Source organism: Balaenoptera physalus (assembly GCF_965194825.1).
Source record: "Balaenoptera physalus genome assembly, chromosome: 11".
Lineage (NCBI taxonomy): Eukaryota > Metazoa > Chordata > Mammalia > Artiodactyla > Balaenopteridae > Balaenoptera > Balaenoptera physalus.
The window spans coordinates 57,823,976-57,850,502 of NC_138896.1; the positions used below are offsets into that span (position 1 = coordinate 57,823,976).

At 47.8% G+C, this 26,527-nt stretch overlaps 1 protein-coding gene across 4 annotated transcripts in view; it reads right to left on the minus strand.

Moving 5' to 3' along the window:
• OSBPL10 (oxysterol binding protein like 10) overlaps window positions 1–26,527 on the minus strand; it is a 381,826-nt gene that overhangs the window by 28,771 nt on the left and 326,528 nt on the right. For all 4 annotated transcript variants that reach the window (XM_082411849.1, XM_082411847.1, XM_082411846.1 and 1 more), the window contains one exon: window positions 4,845–4,994. In XM_082411849.1, the coding sequence (XP_082267975.1) occupies window positions 4,845–4,994 (150 nt within the window). The remainder of the gene's footprint in view (window positions 1–4,844; window positions 4,995–26,527) is intronic.

Consider the following 26,527-nt stretch of genomic DNA (forward strand, 5'->3'; position numbering starts at 1 on the left):
CCACTACATGGTCACCTGGCTGGCTTTCTCATCTTCACCTGGCCTGTACTCCAGTGACACCTGGAGAATCCTGCGCTGAGCGGCTCCTCTAAGAAGCTCACCCGCCCCATCAGCTTTCAATCCCCACCCGCCATGCTCTGTGTCTCTCCACCGTGTTTGCATCTCCACATTCTTTTCTCTTCTCTCTCTAGTTTATTGTCTGTCTCTTTCCACCATCACACAAGCTCCGCGAGGCGTGGATTCTAACTGTTTTGTTCACTGCTGCACTCCCAGCGCCTAGAACAGTACCTGGCAGGTGTAGTACTCAATAAGTACTTGTTAGATGAGAGAGCACATGCATTACTGACGGCTGCCTTTCATAGCCCTGAAAACAAGGTAAAAATCGTCATAAACCCCCAAGCTCAACCTTGCATCCTGTGGGCCCCCCGTCCCTGGAGCCCACAAATTAGCAGGGCAGCAACTCTGAACAACACACGTTTCTCACCTGCTCCAAGGCCTCCAGAGGTTTCCCATCACCCTCAGGATCAAGTTCACCCTCCTTCAATGGCCCACAAGGCTCTGCAGATCCGACCCTATAGCCCCCACTCCAGGCTCCCGCGTGCCCCGCCAGCACACACCCCTCCCCAGCCTCACCGCCTTGTGCGCTCTGGCTTCGCCCATGCTGTTCCCTCCGCCAGGAATGCCCTTCCTCTAGTTCCTTCCACTACTGCCCACTCACCCTTCAGGCTCAACCTACATGTCCCTTAGTCAACGAGCCCTTCCGTGCCCTCCGTCTTCTGTGGCTCCTCCTTTCTCCCTCGTTTTCCTTCCTGGGCTACCCATGATTTGTGCAATTGTAGCAGGATATCCAGTGGAGGAATTCACCAGCAACTTGGGCTTCTGGAACCACAACTGAGGAAGGAGGACAGACGAGGGTGCTTCTGGAGGCAGGACCGGATACCTACTTTGGGGGGCCCAGTGAAAAACAAAAATGCAAGTCCTCTTGTTCAAAATGATTAAGAATTTCAAGACAGCAACAGCAGAGCAGTAAACCAAGCCTGGGATGCTTCTGAGCATGGGGTGCTGTACAACCCCACTGGTCACTTGCCCAGGAAACTGATGACCACGGTTAATGAACTAAAGCAAAATACAGCACTCAAGGCCCAGTGAGGCTGGTGACCTGGGAATGCAGCTGCGCTGGACACCTCCACAAAGATGGGGCTGCGTGCTTATTTTACAGAGAGATCAGAGCTTCACCCTCAAGTCGAGGAAGGTAACCTCTCCAGGGTGCCTGCTCATCGAACCAAGTGCCATTCAGGCCAAGCTCGTCCACTGCCAGCTTAGCACAAGCTTAACTGAATGACACAGACAAGAGCCAAGAAGAGGGGAAGAGACAATAAGGAAAGAGATAACCTACAAATAACAAATGCTGGAGAGGGTGTGGAGAAAAGGGAACCCTCTTGCACTGTTGGTGGGAATGTAAATTGATACAGCCACTATGGAGAACAGTATAGAGGTTCCTCAAAAAACTAAAAATAGAGCTACCATATGATCCAGCAATCCCACTCCTGGTCATATAACTGGAAAAAAACATAATTCAAAAGGATACATGCACTCCTATATTCATAGAAGCACTATATACAATAGCCAAGACAGGGAAACAACCTAAATGTCCATCGACAGATGAATGGATAAAGAAGATGTGGTACATATAGACAATAGAATATTACTCAGCCATTAAAAAGAATGAAATAATGCCATTTGCAGCAACATGGATGGACCCAGAGATGATCATACTAAGTGAAGTAAGTCAGACAGAGAAAGACAAATATCATATGATATCACTTATATGTGGAATCTAAAATACGACACAAATGAACATATCTATGAAACAAAACAGACTCAGAGACAGAGAACAGACTTGTGGTTGCCAAAGGGAAGGGGGTGGGAGAGGGATGGAGGGGGAGTTTGGGATTAGCAGATGGAAACTATTACATATAAGGTGGATAAACAAGGTCCTACTGTATAGCACAGGGAACTATATCCAATATCCTATGATAAACCGTAATGGAAAAGAATATGAAAAAGAATATATATGTATGTATAACTGAATCACTTTGCTGTACAGCAGAAAGTAACACAGCATTGTAAGTCAACTGTACTTCAATAAAATTTTTTTTAAAAAAGGAAAGATACAATTTCATCAACATTTTTACAGGGCAGGGCAACAAAAGCCCAGAAGCCTCATGGGACAATAAAAGGTTTCCCTCTTCCTTTCACAAGTATTTCAGCTTGTCAAATGTTCCCTTGGTTTCTGAATAACAGCTTCTTTCCAGTAAATAAGTTAATAAACAATAGATTAGATAAGTTTTTCTTTCTCATAGCTGACTGTTGGATAAACATGTTTGCTCTTTTAGGAAAAGGCAATGTACACTTCTCATGATTTCCATATTTTAAAACAAGAGGGACTTCCCTGGCGGTCCAGTGGTTAGGACTCTGAGCTTTCACTGCAGGGGGCATGGATTTGATCCCCGGTCAGGGAACTAAGATTCCACATGCCGTGCGGCACAGCCAAATAAAAAAATTAAAAAATAAAACACAGGAGCCAGAAGGTGATGTCTCTGAGACACTCCACCTGCCGTCATACAGTCCCCTCGGTGCTGTTGGGTTTCTCCACATCTGACCTGGGCAACTTCGCTTACTCTGACAGTCTCTCTCCTGTATCACTCAGGAGTCTACATTGAATTATAGAATATGATCCACGATGCAAATATGTTTCACATGGTGACCCAGTACACATGTATCAACAGAACGAAAAAGTTTCACCTGCTGTACACTCTGGTATTTTCTAATGTATTTTATTTCATTTTTTAGAAATGATCATCTGACCCACTAAATTGGTTTTACAACCCACAAAACGGGCTGTGAACCAGAGTTTGGAAACATGGTTTGGGGTCAAATTAGTGATGTCACGGCCCAGATTCCAGCCCCCAGGTCTTCACTCAAAGCTCCATCTGAGTGGTCTACACCATCCACAGGAATCAGAGAGGGGGCTTTTTAAAAGACAAGCACTTAAATGATTCTTCTAGCAAAAAGGATGCAAATTACACGGCCAGGAGACAGAAATTAAGGGAAGGCAGCAGGAGGTCAGCTTGGTGTGTGGAGCCCCCGAGCAGAGGGCAGGGAAAGGGGAGACAAGGGAACCTTCCAGGTCACACTGCCCAGCATGGGTCCCCAATCCCATGGAAAGTAGTGCAGGTTCCCAGGATGTCAGACTCCCTCATGATCAAACCCATAAGACCATCCCCAAGAAAAGGCTTTTCTGTCCCTTCTGAGGTTCCCTGTTGTCACCTTCCTCTTCAAAGAGCCTGTCTCACCCGCCCCCTCCCTCTCGCTGGTCTGGCCTCCAGGCCAAGCTGAGCTCGTGGAATCCAGCCCCTTCCCTGCAGCCAAACAAGCCCACGACCCTCAAGGCAGTTTCCCCAGGCTGCGCCTTCAGGGGCTCCAACCATTTCAAGTAGGCCTTCTGGACCCAGAACTTTCATTCCCAGCACGCCCTCCCCCGTGGTCACGTCCCTCCCTCCTAATCACGATGCACCTACCGAAACTGAGCAGGACCCTGTGGGGCTCCCGGGCATGGAAGCCCTTCAAACAGCTGTTAATCAGAGAAGGGAGGGGATGCAGAGACAAGGGAGGAGCAGCCAGGAAACAACAGTGCAGCCTTGGGGCAGCGGCCTGGTTCCACCTCAAGGGATACACATAATAATATCCTTGAGCTCTTCTGCAGAAAGATAACCCCCAACAAATGGAAAATGTTAGCATTCTTCATTCCACAGAAGACCACCTGAGGCCAGATTGGAGGAGTGCAGGCCCTGCACACACCCTGATCCTTATCAGCAACCCAACCCTTGAACTCCTTACCTCCTGGTTTGAGATACACAGTTTTGAGGGGCAGGAGCTCGCTGTGTCCCCCTTTGCCTGGCAAAGCAATAAAGCTATTCTTTTCTACTTCACCCAAAACTCTGTCTCCAAGATTCGATTTGGCACCGGTGCAAAGAAGCCGAGCTTTCGGCATCAGCATCAGGACGGGCAAGGGAAGCCGGGTGGGCTGGACAGCCAAGTCCAGGCATCTCCCACCACCCACAACGCTCCCGATGCCCCCACGCCTCTCCGCCGCATGCAGAGCGGCCTTCCCTCTCGCCTCCAGAACGAAGCCACTGCCCGGAGGCGGGGGAGGCTCCACGGGGGCCATTGCCGGCCATCAGCGTGGAGGATGCTGGGTCCTCTCAACGAGGTTTCCGGGGATGGGTGCAGCACCAACAAGAGTTATTGCGTGTCTACCAACCAGCAGGCACACAGCTCTCCACGTGGGCAGTGAGGTCTGGATCATCAATGGGGTTAAGGCCAATGACAGCCAGCAACAGGAGGTGGCCAGCTGCCCAGAGGTGGGGCGGGGGGTGGTGGTGGTGGTGCAGGCAGCCTCACTCTTGCCCACACCATTTCCTTCCTCCTGTTTTCTCTCTGTGGCCAATGTGCCATGTCCATCTCTCTAGGTCACCTTTAATCCTCTCTAGGACACAGCAGGAGACAAAGAAATCCCATCTTGAATTGTCCTTATCATCTTGTGTGCTTTCCCTGCCCTCAAAGCATCGCAGCTCCTCCAGAGAAGCAAATGCAAGGCTCATGCTCTGGGGATGATCGTTCACATAAAATATCCTTTCCAATAATCCCTGGAACATCCATACTTGACCGCAGCTCTGACCTTTCCCCACTCTGCATCCCCTATCTCCCGAGCGGGAAGGCCTGTGAGGAACAGAAGGCACCCAGACGACTGGCCACAAGCCCCAGGGGACACGCCCACCTACCTTGGTCAGATCCATTCCAAGTTTGAGCTGAGAAATGAGGTGAAGGATTACACTGCGCTGATCCTCCATGACGCCCACTTCTGTCTCTTCCTGATCTTCAGTGTCACTTTTCTCATCTTCTGACAAAACCAATTCGGGGCCTGAGTTTGGCTAAAACGAGATCATCAGTAAAAATCACCAGCTTGGTCCTGAGAAGTGAGAAGCACAGCACCGAACCCATGTGCTTAGCAAGGGCAGAGAGCCCAAGCCTGCCCAGATAGAGTTTCTCCATAAACTGGTCCTCCCGGCCGTGGGGCAGAAGACGATGTTTGGGGTGCAGGCCCCATCTTTAAGCACCTCAGGAGCCCTCTCATCTTCCCCCTCACCTGTGAGTGAACCTTCTAGCCTAAGCACCTCCCCCGACAAGAAAGCTTCCTGCCCTCTAAGAAACTAACTATAATATTCAAGTGTGAGTCCCTTCACCTTGGCTATTCCCAAATAATATTCTCCTGTTAACTTGTACAACCCAGGGCACTACAGCTAATGTAAATTTCTCTGTTTATAAGCAGAAGTCAGACACCCGTGAAACTGACATTACCTTATTTATGGGAAAATTTACTCTGAAATTATTTCTATTCCCATTAGTGAATATCACTACAGCAAGTGTTTTAAAAAAAAAAAAAAAAAAAAAAAAAGGCTCAGTGCTGGCATTAATTTATGGAGGGAAACGAAAATGAAAATGTAAAGAAAAAGTCCAAAATTTTCTAATAATGCTAAGCTTCAACCTGGCTAACAGACCCTGCACTTCCCTTGGTGCAAGTTTTATTCATTCAATTGCTTGATTCCAGTTTTCCAAATTACAGAGAAAGCAGGCAAGTTAATTAAATATGCAAGGTGGACTGCTGAGCGCATAATTTTCTAATACCTGACTACCAAGAGCTCTGGCTACAATTACAGCTGCCCTCACAATTCTGTTGAAAGAAATAATCTTATTCACCATTCTTCATTTATGTATGTTCTCATAGTACTTGTTTCTATGTCAGCAAAAGCACTCTACACAAAACACTACATAATTGTTTCTAATTACTGTTGACTGGTCAGACATAATGAACTTAACACACAGAAACACGGGAGCCCAAACATTTTAATATAAAAGGATACAGACTTGCCCAGATATCCAAGCAAAAACTAATGATTTTCAACCTCATTAGACAGAACCATCTCATCTACTTCCAAAACACAAAAGTTATTTAGCGATCAAGGTGTTTGTAATTGTCCGACCTCACATACACGTGCTGGTCCTTCCTCACCAACACTCCAGAGGAAATACAGTGCTCTTTCCACTGGGGTAGCATTTTTTAAAATTTCAGTTGAAATGGACATTTACCATAGACATACTGCTCAAATTATTCCCAAGGCCATGAGGCTTTCCTCCAGCCACAAGTCAAGTTTCCATCATGTGCCTGGTTCCCTAGACTCATGTCATGTGTGCTATGTGACATCATTGGAAAGGTGCTTTGCTAGAAATACTGAAATAACTGAGGGCCCCTGACCCCCACCATGGTCCAGAGAAGACTAACCAGAGGGGGAGTCTGGGGCCATGGGCCACCCTGATTCCACACTGGGAAATCAGAGACAGAGGAACAGGAACCAGCACTTGCTGTCAATGCCCGGAAGCCCCCACCTCTCCTCCAGCTTCAGCGCCCATGGCGGCCAAGGTCACTGTGGTTACGAGTCCGACGGGCTAAAGCAGGGCCACCCTCCCATATACCTGCCCTCCTGACCTTCCCTGCTCCTTCCTCCTCTGGGTTTCAGGCAAGTTTTAAAGGGTGGCTGTCTCCTTTCACTGTGAGTTTGCATTTCCCGTCAGTTGCCACCAAAGCCAGAGAGCTCAGACACACTCCCTTCAATGCCAAGGTGATGGAGCTGCTACCTCCTTTGCAGTGACCTGCTGGGTGGTCACCTATATTAGCAGACATCCCCTCCACCCAGGGCAGCGGGGCAGGAGAGGGCAAGCCCTGGGTATCTTGTGTGGGAGGAAAAAGGACAATCGAAAGCAAATCACGCTACCATCCTGCACTCAAGGGGGTGGGCGTAGCTTTCAAGGTCCTTATACATCTCAACAAGAAAGGGAGCTCCATGGGAAAAGAATCTGAAAAAGAACAGATACATGTATGTGTGTAACTGAATCACTTTACATCTGAAATTAACACAACATTGTTAATCAACTATACCCAATATAAAATAAAAATTAAAACCAAAAACCAAAAAATAAAAAGAGAGAGAGAGAAAAGGAGCTCCATCTGGAGTGCAATTGTTCCTGCTTGAAATTAGTTGCTCTCACAAAGCACTGATTGTAAACTAAACAAATCAATAGCTCAAGTAAGTTTTATAAAGTGAAGAATTGTTCTTTCTTCTGAAAGTGTGATTTTCCCATCTGCCCACAAGCCAGTGCACCCCTCCCACCCACTGCCACACTCGCGGGGAGATGCTTACAGACCACAGGGACCAAACCTCTCCTGCTGTCTGCCTTCCTTGGAAACCAAACCCAGCTGGCCCCTGACATCCAGGAGCCAAGAAGCCTTCTGCGAGATCCTGCCACATCATACGAAGAACATACATTACTGTGCACACAAACCTCTCCAGCTTGTCCCACTTGAATCAACATCACATTTCCTGTGTCTGGTGATACCGTCAGGGACACTGGCTCCAGCAAGGAGAACGAAGGCTGGTGCACAGGCCTCAGAAGCTGACTCACTCCAGGGCGACTGGCGGCCAGAGCTCCTGGGGGCCCTGAAGTCCCGCCAAGGGAGGAAAGGCCACGGGGAGCCTGACACACATCCCCTCACTGGCACAGACCCTTAGCAAACCCTGCCCTAAGCTTAAACAAGGATCCAGCAACATTTCTGTCTCCTGCAGCTTCGGAAAACTTGCAAAAAGTCTCTTATCCAACCTTGAGTAAATAATCAGGGTTTTAAAAAAAAGCTGGTTTCATTCATCACGTTGTCAGTGAACATCTTAGAGGACACCCCCGATTCCACCCACACTGGAACTCAAGTCCATATGCAGAAGGTGAGACCACCCTCTGGTGTGGGTCCAAAATGAGGGCGCGTGGATGGAGGCTAGGGGTCCCCAACAGGGCATGTCGGTCTGAAGGAGGTCAACTGGCCGTGTAAACACCCATCAGTGGGCACCCGCAAAGCACCCATGGTTAGCAGGGGCTCTGAGAAATGGAGATTTCGAAGAACCAGGCTTTGATGCAGTTTTAAAGACAGAACACCTTCCCTTTTAGGGCCAAGGGTTTGCAGATTCTGCTGTTCTGATGTGAAATCCACAACAACAGTAACGGACAGTGGATCCAAGTCTGCTTTCCACAGTCAGGCCCACGTGCTCGTCACATCCTCACCCTCCCGCTCATCAAGTTCTGCTCCTCTCCTGGGTGCCCCGTATGCCCACACCCTCCAATACCAATGGATTTCTGCTTGTAAAGTGATGGCAACCGTCCCGAGGTGACCAAAGGTGGCAGAACGGTCTTTCTCCACTGCAGAAGAAAACTGAAAGTAAGAAATGGCTTTATAACGCTGAGAAAGTTCCTAAGACTCAAGCAAGAAGAATCTTTAAATACTGTCGTTCCCCAGAGAGCTTTGCAAATGAGCCAGCCCGAACCGTAAAAATGTACGCAAACTTGAAGATAAAATGGAATGAGAATATGTTATAAAGAGAAGCGGGCTTTGGAAAAAAGAGGTTTTTAATCAAAACAAAAAATTATGACTCAGTATTTCTCCCACATGAGTACCGCAGGACATGGGGTGCTACAACAATCCAGTGACTCTTGCCTTGTTAGCAAATGGGGGGGACGGAAAAGCAAAGGTGATGGACAGGAAAAGGCCACCTGGCAGCTGGGGTTCAGGGGCACCCCTGGTAGCTCAGCAGTGACCTGGGCCCTAAAGCAAGGACTCTTAACCTGGGCCCCGTGGACACTCGTTAAGATACCTACCCATACCCTTGACATTTCATATACAAATTGTGTGTCTGGGCATTTTGTGGAGAGAGGGTTCTGCTCTCCTTGGATTCTTAGAAGGGTATCTGCCCGGGGCTGACCTCAGGCCTCGCAAGGTCTGCAGGGTCTCAAGGTCTGAAGGGTCATGGAAGAGAGATGAGCTCTCAGGGTGGGAAGTGGTCGAATCAAAGACGGTCCCAGCACCTGCAGACGTGTCCCTGCCTCATCACCAACCTCTACTCCTTATCTGATAGGGGGCAGCTCCTCCACGGGCCGAGGACCAAAGCCAGAAGCAACACTGTGACTTGAGTTAGGTGTATGTGGGTCCAGCAGTCTTGTCAAGGGGGACACCGGTGTAGGGGAGACACTGAACTTTGTTAGCGTCTCTTCTTTTGCACAAAATTTTAATTCTTTAATATATAAATGCAAATTCCAAGCAAGCCTGAAATTCCAACCTCTTTTATTCAATACACATATGTGATTTAATTACAGTTGGAGTCAGTTCCAGAAAAAAAAAACCCAGGAAACAGACATTTATCTTTAGAGTCCATTCAATTCCCTGTCGGAGGCCTCACTCCACCCCACGCTCCCAAATCCACCCCCGCTTCCCAGGCCTCGCTCCTATTTTCCCTTCCTCAGACGGTGTACGTCTCTCTTCACAACAATCTCTCCTTCTTTCTTAACCGAGACCTGGCCCTCAGACAGCTGGGGCCAGTATAAGCAGCTGGATCTATTGTACTAACATCCTCTTTAACCTAATGTCTTAAAGGGCTGAACCCTGAGACTCAAGGCATTAGAGAGAGGCCTGTGCATTACCCAGCTTTCCAAAGAGCCTTTACACTGTTGGGCGGGGAGCAGCTCCACAAAGAGCCCTGAAAACCCAGACATGCAGGTGTGAGGGGTCTCCTCCAGCAAGGATCAGGATGGACTCCTATAGCCATCTTCTGCCAGGTAAATAAGCATCCTGGAAGAGGTATTCTTAACTAAACAACGTCTTCAACAGAAAAACATAATCCACTGAGCTCAAGTTAGCCACCCCTCTCCTGAAATTCTCCCTGCCCAAGATACAAAGCCAGCTAGAGGATGAATGTTCTCTGGCAGCGGACACACTTCACCTCAATCGTTTTTAAAAGCCTGGCATCTCTCCCCGCACGCTGGTACCTTGGCGTGGAGGCACAGCTGGGCTGAGCCACCCCAGAGAATCTTGGCATTGAATGCAAGAACACAACGTAGCCCAGATATCGTCCTTACAGGAAAAGGGGGGGAACCCAGCCATGTCAAGAAGACTCTCTGGTATTCTGGGGACCAGCGAAAGGTGGGCAGCGGGAAAGAGGACCCAGAGCGTCACCACCCTCAGACGCCCTCAAATGAGAGCAATGCCTGTATCACAGCAGCAGGCAGAAGAGTAACCAGGAAATGACGTGTCCTACGCGATGCGCTTCTCAAGCCCACAACTACACAGAACATGCAATGACACGCAATCACGGCCACCAGGGCGAGCCTGCTTTTGCTCACTAGGGGATAAAAGTCAAGAGAAGCTGGTCTTCCAGAGAATAAGAGGTTTTAGGAAAAATAGGAAAGTGAAACACGGACAGAGCTTAGGGCGTCAGAGAGACTGGGAGGGTGGGTACATGGAGACAGACCAAGGGGACCAAAAAAAAGGAAATGCAGTGAATACTGGAAGAAAAGCAAGAGGGTCTGAGTGTCTAAGAGGTACAAGTACCCAGGGACCAACAACCAAACCAATTTTTTTTTGGTTCTAATGAGAATGGTATTACTGCCTCTTTAATTTCTAGTCATTTTTTCATCTCAATATTCACAGTGTATTTAACCAAGTTATCACAACCACTACTTGGTCCTCAGAGCGCATCTTCATATCAATAACATTTTATCAGTAAATCCTAAGAAGCCCCACCTGACAGCCCAAGGTCACGAGAACTGGCACAGCTGGATCCGAGGACCCGGTCCAACTTGGGGCTCAAATCAATAGCCTCAGCAGAGCCTGGAGCCTCCAAAGACAGCCAGCCGTCCAGCAAATTCCACCAGTAATTTCTGGCCCTCATTCCCCAATAGGAAACATCTACCCCGTGACTGTCAAGTGCACGGCCCTCCCTACCACGCACTTGGAACAATTATCTCCCGAGGACAGACACAGACGTGAAGTTTGTCCTCTGAACGTGCACTGGTTGCTCCCGGGGACCTACTGTTCTCGCCACGCTCAGCACAGGCGGGGTTTCTCCTCCAGACGAGTCTCTCTTGTGCGTGTCTCTAATTCCCCAAAAGTAGGCCATCCTTGCCCGGTGGAAGGGCTCTCGGTCGGAATGGACGGATGCTTGTCTCTGGTCACAAGTCATGCCAGAGGGCTGCCGTCGGACACACGTCTTCGGATGGTGTCTGGTCCGGCTGACGCCCCTCGGCCCTGATGCAGGGCGGCAGCTGAAGTCTCCTCACGTGTACCGTCCTCTCTGCGGAGCCACGTCGAAGCCAGGCCACCGACTGTGCCTTGGAGGCCACTCCCTTAGTTAGGGGACCTTATCTGGCCATTTGGAGGTAGGTACAATGAGGCCACTGTGGCGGGGTGGGGGGGACCTGACGGAGAAGTTGGCTCTTATCCTTGACAGGTTCAAGTACAAGCATGTCCACGCAGCCTGCTGGTCCCAGCTGCCATCTGGGGGGCACTGAGTTGGCTGCCACTGCCATCATAATCCTTCTGCCGCCTCCCAGTGGACGCACTGGCTTTCTGGCTCTACCCACACATACATACACATTTACCACACTTGGCTCTCACAGACTGCAAGGACAGATGCTCGTCCTGAGCAAAGGGGCCAACCTGCAGAAAGGTTAATTTTAAATCAAACACATCCTGGAAGGCAGAAGGAAGTTGCTTCCGGGGAGGCGGTGGGGGGGAGGGTACATTCGTCATCAGCCAAGGTCATCGGGAACATCACACCAAGAAGATTCAAAAAGCGTTCCTTTCAAGACACATGAGGTAAGCATTCAGAGGGAGGAGAATCGCCAGCCCTCTTCCAGCATCCGTGTGTCTACTTGAAAATCATTTTAAATGAAAGCAGAAAAGAAAGGAATTGCGAAGGAGCAAAGGAAACCTCAAGAAAGTACCGCAAAGGAAAAAGGAAGCAGCAGCAGCAAACAAAGGGGGAGGTGATTATTTTGCAGTTGAGGTTTTGGAAGCACATCAGCGGGACCCCTGGCCCAGGCATGTGGGCACCGGGAATCAAGGGGAGGGTGCCAGCATGGTGGGTCAAGCAAAGTGCCGGCGCCGCATCCAGTGCTTTATGGCCTTTTCTCCATCAGCAAAAGTCCAGCCCTTTCCAGCCCAGCCCAGCACTGAATTCACAGCCAGGCCGAGGGCTCAGCAAAGCTCTGAGGGGTGAAGGGGCACGCCCACCGTGCCCTAGTCCTGGGTGGCACCAGCAGCACGGGTCACGCTTCCCAACTCACAGGAAGCCCCTGAGTATGGGGATAAAGGTCACGAGAAGGAGAAGAAAGAGGATGCATCACCACAGCTCTGCAAGGCAGCAAAGCATCCAGGGAGAGCTCTGCGCGGTGGCTGCAGAGAGACGGCCCTGGACATAAATCCTGAACCCGTCACCTTCCACCTGGCAGGCTGTCTCCTCACCTGTGAAGTGGAGATGGTAGCACCCACCCCCTGGAGGGCTGCGGAGAGGCCCGGGGAAGTCAGGGCACGGGAAGTGGGTGCAGAGGGAACACTGAGCAAAAGCCTGCTGCTCTCGTGAGGCTGCGGCATCCTCATGGGCACATGGTGGACCTGCGGCCACGGGGATCTAGAAACCACAGCTGAAGTGCCCACCACCCCTGCCTGTGCTCGTTCCCATCCCGGCAGCATCCTTCTGGAAGCTGCAGGATGCCGCCCATGCTGTCTCCCAGGCCCTCCCCAGCAATGATGACACCGAGGGTTCTGGGGCTGCAAAGGTCCAGGCCCCCCAAATAGTCCATGGCCCTGACCACGAGGTAGCATCACTTCCTGGACCTGGGGCTGCAGCAGGAAGGGATTCATAGAAATCCACCCTCCAACAAATCTCAGCCTAGAGTCACATGCAGATCCAGGAACCACATGCGACAAACACACAGTAGCCAGGACAGTGAATCGGAGAGTGCAGGCCATCCCCTGGCCTCAGGAGACCTGCTGTGGTCTGCAGGGAGTGACAGGATGGGGGTGCCTGCCATCCAAGGCTACCCAGGAAAGGTAGGGAAGAAATTCCCTGAGACCCATCCTAGCCCTCCTGGCCTCTGACAAGAGGAAAAGTGGTGGTTTAAGACATAAAAGGACCCCCCCTCCTTCTTGGGGTGGGCTGAAGGGTAAGCAGTCACCAGGCCTGAATGAGTTACCATTGCACCAGCCTCCTCGAACTCAAAGCACCGCATGAGATACTGAAGACAGAAGGATGCAGTCTTAAGCCACGGTCTCTGAATTCAACCAGCGGGGATCTGTTGGAGGACCTTTCTTTCTCCAGCCCTGGGTGGGACTGGTAAGTTCCCAACTCATCATTCGAGACTTAGTTCAACCATACTTCACGGGGGCAGAGGCGATGCCTCCATCCTAACCAGGAATCCCTAAGCACCTGTCCGCGCCCAGCTCGGCACTTGCCCAACTGTATTTATGCAACTGCCCATCTATCTGCTTTCCCGTCGCAGCAGGACCGTCAGCCCTCTTTTGGTACAGGAACGCTGATGATCGGGGCTGGCTGCTTAGGGCTCTGGGTCGATGTGGATTAGAAGCCTCCTCCAGGACCTGGGAGGAAGAATGCCCTGACCCAGCAGCAACATCAGCCGGGAGCTCAGGAGGGGAGACCGACAGCCATGAGATTGTCAGCTCACCCAACTCAGAGCTCCGTGATGACGGGAAGCCTGTCCTACTCAGGCTTTCATTTCTAGAATCCCAACACAAAGCCTGGTTTTATAATAGCTGCTCAGTTAAAAAAAAAAAATTGTAAGGACTGAATGAATAAAACTAAAGAAAAATTGGGAAAACTGGAGCGTGCAAGGACAAAATCCAGACTGAAAATGAGAAGGCCAGCCAGTCACAGAAGACCACATATGACATGATCCCACTTGTATGAGATGCCCAGAACAGGCCAATCTACAGGGACAGAAAGTAGATTAGTGGTTGGTGGGGGATGGAAGGGCAGGGGGATTTGAGGTGACAGCTAAGAGGTAAGGTTCTTTTTGGAGTGATGAAAATATCCTAAAGCTGACTGTGGTGCTGGTGGTACACAGCTGGCAGCACCCTCAAATCCACGGGATGGCACACTTCAAATGGGTGAATTGACATGGCATGTGAATTATATCTCAATAAAGCTGTTATTTTAAATTTATTTATTTATTTATTTATGGCTGCGTTGGGTCTCTGTTTCTGTGTGAGGGCTTTCTCTAGTTGTGGCAAGCCGGGGACACTCTTCATCGTGGTGCGCGGGCCTCTCACTATCGTGGCCTCTCTTGTTGTGGGGCAAAGGCTCCAGAGGCACAGGCTCAGTAATTGTGGCTCACGGGCTTAGTTACTCCGTGGCATGTGGGATCTTCCCAGACCAGGGCTCGAACCCGTGTCCCCTGCATTGGAGGCAGATTCTCAACGACTGCGCCACCAGGGAAGCCCAAAGCTGTTATTTTAAAATTAAAAAAAATTAAAAGGACACATGATGCAAAGTCAAACAAGGCCAGAAGGAAGGTGACGTGTGCAGAGCCAGACTCTGGCCTGAGTCTCACCAAGGAGCAGCGCTTAGGGCAGCAGAGAAAGGCGGGGCCCTTCCAACCAGAGTGACGTGACAGGGAGGTTTGGCTCAGCCCAGACTGTATGTGGCTTTGACCTTAGGACTAGACTCACTCCCTTGGAAAGCCCATGTGATTGATGCCGTGGCTTTAAACCACTTGTACACTGATGGCTTCTAAGTTTATATCTCAAGTTCAGCCTTCTCCCCTGACTTCCAGCTTTGTGTGTCCAAGTGTCTATCCACACACCCTGAGCTATTAGGCAGAACAACAGACTCCCAGACACGTCCACGTCCTAATCCCTGGGACCTGTGAATATGTTACTTTACATGAAAAAGTGGCTTTACAGATGTGATTAAAGCCTGGAATCAGGGCAAGTATCCTGGGTTATCCAGATGGATCCAACAGAATCACAGAAATCCCTAAAATTCGAGACTCTTTCCTGGCTGTGGTCAGAAGGAGGAGATGTACCCATGGAAACTGGTCAGACATGCAGCATTGCTGGCTTTGAAGATGGAGGAAGGAGCCACAAGCCAAAGAAAGCAGGCAGCCTCTGGCAGCTGGAAAAGGCAAGGAAATTGAGTCTCCCCTAGAGCCTCCAAGAAAAACCTCGATTTTAGCTCCGTGAGACCTATGTCGGACTTCTGACCTACAGAACTATAAGACGATCAGTTTGCATTGTTTTAAACCAGTAAGTCTGTGATAATTTGTTACAGCAGCAATAGAAAATTAACACACTACCTAATAGGCATATTAAACATAATATATCCAAAACACACCTTTCAACTCACACCTCCAAAACGTGATCCTCTGTCTCAGGAAATGACAACTTCATTTTTCCAGCCACTCGGCCAAAAGCCTCAGCACCACCCCTGACTCCAGTCTTTCTCACGTTCCACCCACACCACAGCCCCCAGCAAACCCTGCCAATTGCATCTGGAATCCGATTGCTCTCACAACCTCTACTCCCTGGCACAGGCCACCGTCAGCTCTCGCTTATTTACTGCAACAGCTTCCCAGCAAGTTTCCCACACCCCCTCTATGGCCTCGGTCTCCTCACAGCAGCCAGCAGGCCTCTTCAGTCATAAAGCAGATCCTCTAACTCATGCTCAAAACACTCCCCACTTCCTTCAGAATCAAAGTTCTTATTGGGGCCCACGAGGCCCCATGTGATCTCGCCCCACTGCTTCTCTTACCTTCCTTCCCACCGCATCCCTCCCCCACCCTCCTCAGGCCCCGCCAGCCACTTTCTGTTCCTAGAACACATGAAGTGCACGTCTACCTCAGGGCCTTTGCACCTGCTCTTACCACCATTCTCCCCCTAGATTCCTGCATGGCTTCCTCCCTCCCTTCACTCAGATCTCTACTCAAGAGTCACCTAACCGTCCTCCCCACCTTCCCCATCATGCCCCCACTCCCCCCCCCCGCCCCCGCTGCTCCTTCCCTCCTGGCACTGATCGTATCATACGCTGATTGATCACCTCTGTCCCCTGGTGAAGGTCAGCTCACGAGAACCAGGCTGTGTTTTGTTCACTGTTGTGTCTCTATCAACAAAGATAGGACTTGACACTGACATATTCCTTGAATGAGTAAATACACACTTGGCTTTCCCCTTTGGAAGTGAGCAACTACTGACGATCACTAAGAGGCTGAAAAATATAACCCAGGCCCCGAGGAACGGCCTGTTAATTAAGCCACAGTGTGACTGTCACAGGGGTGACGGGCACTGAGAACCATTCTGGAAGCTTCCTGCAGCCACGGTTCAGCGTGAGGGAGAACGGCGTGCACTGGGAATGGCAGAGAATGTCCCCCACTCCCCTTCCCTTTATTCCACAAACAGACCCATCAGGCTCCGCGTGAGGCACAGGAGAGGAGCACAGACGGTGTAGGACACGGCCTGGGTCCCCCTGGGCCTGCAGCCTCTGTGCGGACAGTGGCTGGTGTGGGTTCCCAGTTGCAGGGTCAACAGTGAGCACCGCAGGAGCCACGGGGGAGCAGCAAGGCGGCGGCAGGCAGTTCAGAAGGAAGAAGCAAGCTCTGGAGGGAGCAGATGGAGCCAGCAGCAAAACTGGACGCGATGTCTACAGGTGGCATTATTTTAGTCAATCAGGAGCCACAGAGGAGAGAGCTCAGGAGATTCAGACGCAGCATCATTCAAGTGGGAAAGGGCCGTTAGCATCTCACCTCCCACACCTCGACGGCCCCCTGCAGCACCCCACCTTCTCTGTTTCACTCACCATCCTCCTTGTCACCCAGGTTTGAGGCCTGCAGGTTCACAGACACCTTCCCGGCGCCCCAGCACCCCGACACCCACCCGCTTACACATCCCTTCCCTCTCCCATCTCTGCCATCACACACTGGGCCTCGGGCACATCTCACAGGATCCAAACACTTGTCAGATTCTCATCTGCTCCAGACCCCTCCTCTTACGCTCTGTTTCATATTGCACCACTAGAATGATCTTCCCAAAACATGCACTTCTCTGTTCAAAGTTTTCAAGGCCATCCCATTGCCCAGAGAAAACGATCCACTCACTCAGCCCACCATTTCGGGCTTTGCTCCCCGAGACCCGTTGTCACATCCCCTCCTGCTCTTCACTTAATCCTCCAGCCTAGACTTACCCTGCCCGGCACAGTAGCCACCAGCCACAAGTAGCTATTTAAATTAATTAAAATGAAATACAATTTAACCAGCCACACTGTAAGTACTTAGCGGCCACAGGCGGCTGGTGGCTACCATATTGGTCAGTTGGCAAAGAAAATACTTTCATCATCGCACAAGTTCTACACTTTATTTTATTTTATTTTAATATTTATTTATTCATTTATTTGGTCGCACTGGGTCTTAGTTGCGGCTTGTGGGCTCCTTAGTTGCGGCCCACAGGCTGCTTAGTTGTGGCATGCGAACTCTTAGCTGCGGCATGCGTGTGGGATCTAGTTTCCTGACCAGGGATGGAACGAACCCAGGCCCCCTGCATTGGGAGAGCGGAGTCTTAACCACTGCGCCACCAGGGAAGTCCCGAGTTCTACACTTTAAATGTCCCCCCAACTCATTTCCATGCCTCCCACCATTTGTGATTTCTCTGCAGAAAGAGCACGCATGCCCTGATGCAGGCTCTGATGATCCCGGGGCGGAGGGAATCCCTCCCTCCTCTAACATCCCACACGGAGGCCTCGCCAGGGTCGCTCACAGGTTCCTGCCTTGCCTATCTTTTCTTAACATTTTGGCAATAAAAAGCTCAGTGAGAACAGGTCATTTTAAAACTCTGAAATTCCTACTGAACCACAGATGAACCATTTTACAAGCACCTTCACCGAAGAAACAAAAAGACGACGGAATGATATATCGGGGGGGGGGGGGGGCGGGCGGGTCCCCCTGTGATTTGCTTCTTTCGTAACCATGGATGCGCATCGAGAACAGAATTCTGGCTTTCTATATCCACAGTTGTTAATGATTTATGTTTTGTGCTGAGGGATGGATTTCTTCTGATTCTGCAGATGGTGAATGCCTCTATTCAGAAAATAAACACAAGGAGACTAAAGTCGATGGCACCCCCTTAGTGGTCCTTTCAGAGTCTACACCTGATGCTGCTAATTGCTAGACCACCTGCTTCTTCCACACATTATGCAGTCATGGGCTCGTACTTAGAGGCAGGCACAGGGGAAAAGGATGCAAAGCAAGGAGGGGATGCAGAATGGAGCAGGGGGAAGCCCGGGATCAGGTCTAACACATGGTCCCGAACCTGCAGCCCCAGCATTGCTGGGAACTTGACAGAAATGCGAAGTCTGGGCCCCATCCCAGACTTCCCGACCTGTGTTATGTTTGTGGGGATGGGGGCCCAGACCTGTGATATGTTTGTGTTTTGACGTTGATTTTTGAATCGAAATAGCATTTCTATGTGGTGCAATGTACAGGCCTTAGTGCGTAGTTCCATGAGTTATGACAAATCACTTTATATTCAATTACTTTTTTTTTCTAACACCTTAACTATTTTTAAGTGTACAGTTCAGTAGTATCAACTCTATTCACATTGCTGGGCAACAGATTCCTGGAACTTTTTCATCTTGCAGAACTGAAACTCTACGCCCACTGTAGGCTTCCAGCCCACCTCCTCCCCTACCCCTGGAGAACCTGAGTGTTACCAAGCCCCCCGGGTGATTGGAATGCACGCCAGCACTTGAGAAACCGCTGCTCCAATGATCCCAGGCCATAGGGGCTCCAGGGAGCAGCCCAGAAAAGCAGCAGGCGTGTTAGAGGCCTGGCACCCGGGAAAGATATAGCAGGAAGTGTGTCACTGGCCTCTTCTGATTCCCCAAACCCAATCCTGAGTGCCCAGTGTGAACATGGGAGTCAAACACGGACAAATGGACAACTTCTATCAAAATCTTGTGTAGGCATAAGTTGAAGAAGGAAATTGTATTTCTCAACATTAGACCAGGTTCTGGAAATTTCACTTGATGGCCCAAAAACAGGATCAGAAAGCTATAAACTTTTTTTTGTTTTTGCTTTTTTGTTTGTTTTGTTTATTTATTTTTTGGGGGGCTACGTTGGGTCTTCATTGCTACGTGTGGTCTTTCTCTAGTTGCGGCGAGCGGGGGCTACTCTTCGTTGCGGTGCGCGGGCTTCTCACTGTGGTGGCTTTCTTGCTGCGCAGCATAGGCTCTAGGCGCGCGGGCTTCAGTAGTTGTGGCATGCGGGCTCAGTAGTTGTGGCGCGTGGGCTTAGTTGCTCCACAGCATGTGGGATCTTCCCAGACCAGGGCTTGAACCCATGTCCCCTGAATTGGCAGGCGGATTCTTAACCACTGCACCACCAGGGAGGCCCAGGATCAGAAAGCTATAAACTTTGACTGGAAGAGGGCGATCAGTAGTTCCACCAGGTGGTCATTTAATTCTGACTTTGAATTGTATCTGTCCATTTTCATCCTTTCTGCCTCTTGCTTAGAAATTCTCAATTGATTATCTCCAATGGAAATTTGGGGAGGGGATGATAACTCAAAGGAGATAACCAGTGGCACCACAAACCACAGGATAGTTGTTTATTTTTAATTTATTTATTTTTGGCTGCGCTGGGTCTTCGTTGCTGTGCGCGGGCTTTCTCTAGTTGTGGTGAGCGGGGGCTACTCTTCACTGCAGTGCACGGGCTTCTCATTGCAGTGGCTTCTCCTGTTGCAGAGCATGGGCTCCAGGTGCACGGGCTTCAGTAGTTGTGGCACGTGGGCTTCAGCAGTTGTGGCTCAGGGGCTCTAGAGCGCAGGCTCAGTAGCTGTGGCGCACAAGCTTAGCTGCTCCGCGGCATGTGGGATCTTCCCGGACCAGGGCTCGAACCCATGTCCCCTGCATTGGCAGGCGGATTCTCAACCACTGCGCCACCAGGGAAGCCGCACAGAATAGTTTTGATTTACAAGTCATTGGAAGCAAGAGGCATTTACTGTTCTTTGCAGGCAAAAAGGGATTGCATCATGAATAATGGAAAAGGCAAAACCCATTAAAACTGTTCTGCAGATAACGCTCTGCCCAGGCCACCAGAGACACCATTCACAGGGGACTCCTGTGTGCCAGGCACATATCAATACACACACAGACGCATCCCAGCCTTCAAGGACCAAAATCAGGGAAATCTACACCATTTCACTTCAAGGGGTAGAGTTTCTGGATTACTACCCCCTTTGGGAATTTCTGACTCTCAGAAGATCCAATGATTTAGTACCACAAGAAGATCAAAAGCTAGGAATTTTAGAAACAACCCCAAGCTTGGACAATTTTAGATTCTTCACTTCTCTTAAAAACTCTCTGGTATTTGTCTATCATGTCTTGATATCAGTAAAAACTAACAAACTTAGGGAAAAGCATCTCAGAGAAAACAGGCTCTATCTAGTGTCTTGTAGAAAAAGAAATAAACCAGAAAGAAAACCACCACACAGCTCTTAATTCTACAATGAGGAAGCACCAATAACGCTCCGTTAAAGCTACAATCTCTAAATCCCACTCAATACATTTTGGCTCAAATAGCTGGCATTTTCTCTGCTTTGTAATTTGCATTATGTGCAACGATTTTTCTAGCCACTGTGATAGCGGATATTAAAAGAAGTTTTCCCTGTACTTTTATTCAAATGGGAATTGATACTCGGGATCTAAGAGGGTAATTGCAGCAATTTTTTTTTTCATATTATTCACTGCCATAAAATCCAGATGAGGCTTACTATGTCTTCTACGTTAAAAACCATCACAGTATCATACTCTGCTTTGTCCCACTCTCAAATGCTTATTCATTGAAAACGTCAAGGGGAAATGTGTGAGACAGCTGTAATCATCCCAGGGTAATGTAAATACTGTGTAGTGAGCACTATTAATGATCAGACCTGTGGGTTTAAAACCATAATTCGAAAAGATACATGCACCCCAATGTTCACAGCAACACTATTTACAACAGCCAAGACATGGAAACAACCTAAACGTCCATTGACAGATGAATGGATAAAGAAGATGTGGTAGATATATACAGTGGAACACTACTCAACCATAAAAAAGAATGAAATAATGTCATTTGCAGCAACAGGAATGGACCTAGAGATGATCATACTAAGTGAAGTAAGTCAGACACAGAAAGACAAATATCATATGATATCACTTATACGTAGAATCTAAAATATGACACAAATGAACTTATCTATGAAACAGACTCACAGACATAGAGAACAGACTTGTGGTTGCCAAGGGGGAGAAGGGTGGGAGAGGGAAGGATTGGGAGTTTGGGATTAGCAGATGCAAACTACTATATTGATATACAGAATGGATAAACAACAAGGTCCTACTGTACAGCACAGGGAACTATATTCAACATCCTATGATAAATCATAATGGAAAAGAATATGAAAAAGAATATATATATGTATAACTGAATCACTTTGCTGTACAGCAGAAATTAACATTGTAAATCAACCATACTTCAATAAATACATTTTTTAAAACTGTGGGATTATCATATTCAGCACAAAAAGAGCACAGTAAATTTTAAGATATGAATGTCTCAGGTAGGACCCACACTCTTTTAAATACTAAATCGTCTCTTCTTTTTTCAGATCATTCTGATGCACAGAATTTCCATTTCTCCAGCATAACATAGTCCTACGATGACTCTCAAAGCCAGGCTTTCTGTCACCTGGCTAGACATTTGAAAAATGCTCTGTTCCTGAACGATAAATCTTCATCCCATTCATAAAGGGCGATAATGAAACACATCCCTCTTGCGTGTTTAAAAATACCCCATGGTAGGTGATATTTAACTGAATATTTTACCATGCTATAATCCAATGTCTTTAAAACTAAAAAACAATTTAACTTCTGACATTAAGTACTTCATTTCTGAGAAATAAAACTATTGGTGTTTTTTTTTTTTTCAACTTGATAAGTATCCTGCATAAAACTGCCTTAAAAACCAGCAACATTAGACCCTGGATGGAGACAGACTGTCCAAACCAGAAGCACCAGAGAATGAGTCGCTACACATTTTGACATCTGCCTGAGAGCAAGAAGTGGGCAAGGGAGAAGCTGAGGGTAGGAGAACCAATGCTCTCAATGAGAGGATGCTTGATTCGTGCCGACGATGTTTCCAGGAAGGATAGGTGTACATATCAGCTCACGTACGTTCCCACAGTGTGATACCTCCCTATAAAACAGCCACCACAAACACAGCAACACCGTGGCTCATCTCAGTGGGCAGCCCTAGACAGCAACACACAAAATTCATTTGAAAGGATGTAAGCAAGGGGAATCTGACTCAAACCAATTCAAGCGAAGGGCTCCTTCACGGGGAAAGATTTTACAGTGGCGACCGTAACCATGATTGTGGTCATCACGTCTTACCTCTCAAAGTACACCCAAGAAGTGGACAAAATATTTTCCTCATACTATGAAGGACTAATTGGCTTAATGTAAAAAGAATTCTTATAAAACATTAATTAGAAAGTCCAACTGAATGGGAAGATGTGCAAAGGCTGTGAACAAGACATTGAAAACAAGAGAAATACAAAGAGCTAATAAATACGTGAAGCGTATTCTCAACTTCATTCATAATCATAAAAATAGAAATTAAACAAGATACCATTTTTCTTCTTAAAAAGCACTGGTAAGAAAATAGGACCTTGATATTCATTCCTAATGGCAAAAGAACAGGAAACAGCAGCCCTCACACATTGCTGAGAGTATAAATTTGGCTCAATCTTGGAGGGCAATTTGGTAATACTTGGCAAAATTTTAAATTCCCACATATGTTGGCTGAATTCCACTTAAATTCCACTGCTAGACAGTTTCCCTATATAAGACATATGTACATTAGTGTGCCAAATATATGCCGAGCACTACCTGTAAAAGAGAACTGGACTATCTAAAAGTCTCTCATGGAGTCTGGTTAAATAAATTACGGTACCTGATTCCATGAATTATGATACACCCAGAGTTGAATGCTTTGTGGCTGTTAAAAGGAGTGCAAACAATATACCTAAAGTCTATTGTAAATTAAAAATTAAAGAGCCACATTATCTGTAGTGTGATTCCACCGTTGTAAAAACTGTTTAAAGTATATATGTTTGCTATGCAAACAGATTCCCCAGAAGAGATACAGTAGCTCCTTGTAGGAGGTATGTTGGAAGGAAGAAAGAGTGGACTTTTACTTCTGACTTCCTACAAGTCCTATGCTGTGTTTATGCGACAATTATGTTCCCATAATTTTTCAAGTCCTCCTCCTCCCAGTGCCAAGATCTGAACTGTGTGAACTGTCAAAGATGACCTCATGGGTCACGTCTGGCTTAATTCTGAGGCTCTTGGGAGCAGCAGAGGGATGGAGGGGTGAGGAGCAGAGGCAGGCTGGGAAAAGTCAGTTTGGCAAAGTTTCACTATGTACAAAAAGCAAAGCCAGTTACTTTTCTCCCGATAACGCATCCAGCTGAGCTGACTGCTTTCCTCCAAGGGAGCAATGTAACCACTGGCTCTATTTCAAGTCGGAGGTCCATCCCAGTTTTATTTTCATGGTTTATCTAATGTATTTGTGATTGCCAACCAACTCACCAGCTATGTAGGCTGAATAAGAGCCCAAAGATGTCCAGTCCTAATGCCCAGGACGGTGACTGGGTTAGGCTATATGGCAATGGGGAATTAAGGGTGCTAGTCAGCTTAAAGTAGGGAGACTGCCCTAGATCATCTGGGTGGGCCCAATGTAACCACAAGGATCTTTAAAAGTGGAAGAGGAAGGCAGAAGAGAGAAATCACAGGGAGACAGGACTACGGAAGCAGAGTCAAAGAGATGCAAGGTTCCTAGCCCTGAAGATGGAGGAAGGGGCCACAAGCCGAGGAATGCAGGCAGCCTCCAGAAGCTGGAAAGAAGCCAAGGAAATGGATTCACCCCAGAGCCTCCAGAAAGGAATGCCGTTCTGCTGACACCTGGATTTTAGCCCACCGAGACCTGCGTAACACTTCTAATCTACAGAACTGTAAGAGGATAAATTTGTGTCTTTTAGGCTAAGTTTGTGGCCATTTGTTACAGCAGCAATAGGAAACTAATACAACCTACCTAATATTTCCTTTATGTCTCTACACTCCAGACTTCCTCTGGTGGGCAAAGCTGGGGTGTCCTGTGAAAATCAGCCCACCTGGGCAGCCTGCCTTAGAGATGCCCACTGAATTGGGCCCACCCTGCCAGCTGGCTGGGTGATTTTAGGACTTCCTCAGAGAGAAGCCAGGCAAGACACGTACCTTGCAACAAAACTGCTTCATAATGCTTAAATCAGTTATACCTGGAGAAGCCAAGTTTGAGTAAGTTATTAATGGAAGCCCTTTGTGAATCAGGCCCCACCGTATAAATATATACATTTGTCATCATTTACACCCAGAATACTCTTTTGGAAGACTACATAAGAGAAATGAATCTCGCATGAGGAACCCAGAAGAGCTTAACAACAAATGCTCATAGGGCTTCCTCAACCAACTTCCTATCTACAAACTGAGGTAAGACAGGCAGGTCAAAGACAATTTGAATAAGACTCTGACTACTGAGTACCTACTATGTGCCAGGCACCGAGATGAACACTGAAAATATACCGTCTCATCTAGTTCTCATCACATTTCCATCAGGAAATTACTACGATCATTACCATTGATAATTCGCATGCCCACGTTCTCACAGACAGTAAGTCCAAGAGCTGGGGTCCAACCGAGCCTCCACAGCTGGAACCCTAGAGACATCACGCTAACCCCACATCGAGGGACAGCTTAAACTGACATCTACTCTAGACCAGAATATCCAAGAGAAGAAAGAGAATATCAGCTTCATTCCCATGATCTAGAAATGCAATCATTTAACCTCACCTCTCCAAAATACCCCTGGTAGCTTTGAAACACTTTTTACTCATCTCAAGAGCCAAACCACCTAAAAGAGGATCTCTCATTGTCTTTGTTATTGTTTTGTATCTTATGTTCTACCGACTGCTTCTTTAAGGAATCTGTGTTCTAAAAAAATATAAACAAAAAGCTTGCTTCTGTGAGGTGGGCACTCTGATGCTTATGAAGGCCTTCTGTTAAGGCTCAGGAAGGAACTGTTATGACATCTGTCCCCACTTTTCTACTCACCTAGTAAAGAACCACTGATCTCACAGAGCAGCATCTAAAATGGACAGGTGTTTTCTCATTCTGGGAATTTCTATGTAAGATCCCATTCTAAATAAGGTTTTTAGCTCTAAAAATGCATCATAATGAAATTAAAAGGCATGTAAACATAAAAGTAGTCCCTTTCTCTTGCTTGCATTTCTTTTCTCACTTCAGTGCAGGAAATTGGTTTCAGTCACTATAAGAAAACCTCATACTCCCCAAAGGAGTTGTTTTCTCCCCAAATTACATGTTTTTTTTTTAAGACAGAACTACAAACTGGCCCTGCATTTTAGTACACAAGCCACTGAAAAGAAGATATTCGGAACCTGAAACACATTTTCCGAAGCAGAATGTCATTCATGGTGTAAGTCCATTTCCAGAGTAACCCACAAAGCTCTTTCAAACTCAGAATGTGGATTAAATACTATACATTTGCTATAGTCAGATCTGATACTCTTGCAGTATTACTTTAACTATAAAACAATCAAGTTCTATACATTCCTTATTCTTTTTCAAGGAAAGCAATTCTGATGAGATCAAGGAAAGTGTGAAGAGAGATTTGGGGCAATCTGAAGGACATTTCCATGGCTTTAAGGATTGATATACTGTTCTCAGTTAGGTTTAATTTCATTTCCAAAAAAGTTATGGTTTCCTTTTCCTCTAAATGGCTGTATTTCTGCCCATCTTCTTACACTTATTTGTGATGAGGTCATTTGCTGGGATTACTGTAGCTAATAAAGAGAGCCACAAATGACATAGGACAGTCTGATGTCTCATTAGCTGGCTGCAGATGGTGAATGGCAGGGAAAAGGGGCCCGGGGCTTTGGGGAAGCTATGGCTATGAGTTGTCCTCAGAGGAGAAAGAAGATGGTGGTGACAGGGTGTCACATGACACTTGACTTGCACCTGTCACCTCACAAAGCCCACCTGCTTGGCCCCTGCTGCTCTAATATCTGCAGGGGCAAGGAGAGCTTTGGTGCTGGGGTGACTGGGGACAGGACGCACAGCCAAACAGCTGCTGGTAAAGTAAGTTCAAGTATCAGAGGGGCGGCTGTATGAGCCCTATATCCAGAGGGGGTAAAATCTTTATCAGAACTTAGACAATTTCATTCACATACACACATACCATCTCCATTCTGCTGAGCTGCTCATCTATCACCATTTCCAAAAAATTTTAAATTTACAATTATAATATAGCACAGAGGCAGCCCCTGCACCGCACAGCCCCATAATCCACCTACAAAACTCAATCCACATTGCAAAAGGGATCCAAGAACTCACTGATTAATTCAGGCAGAGCCCGAAGTATATGTGAGAAA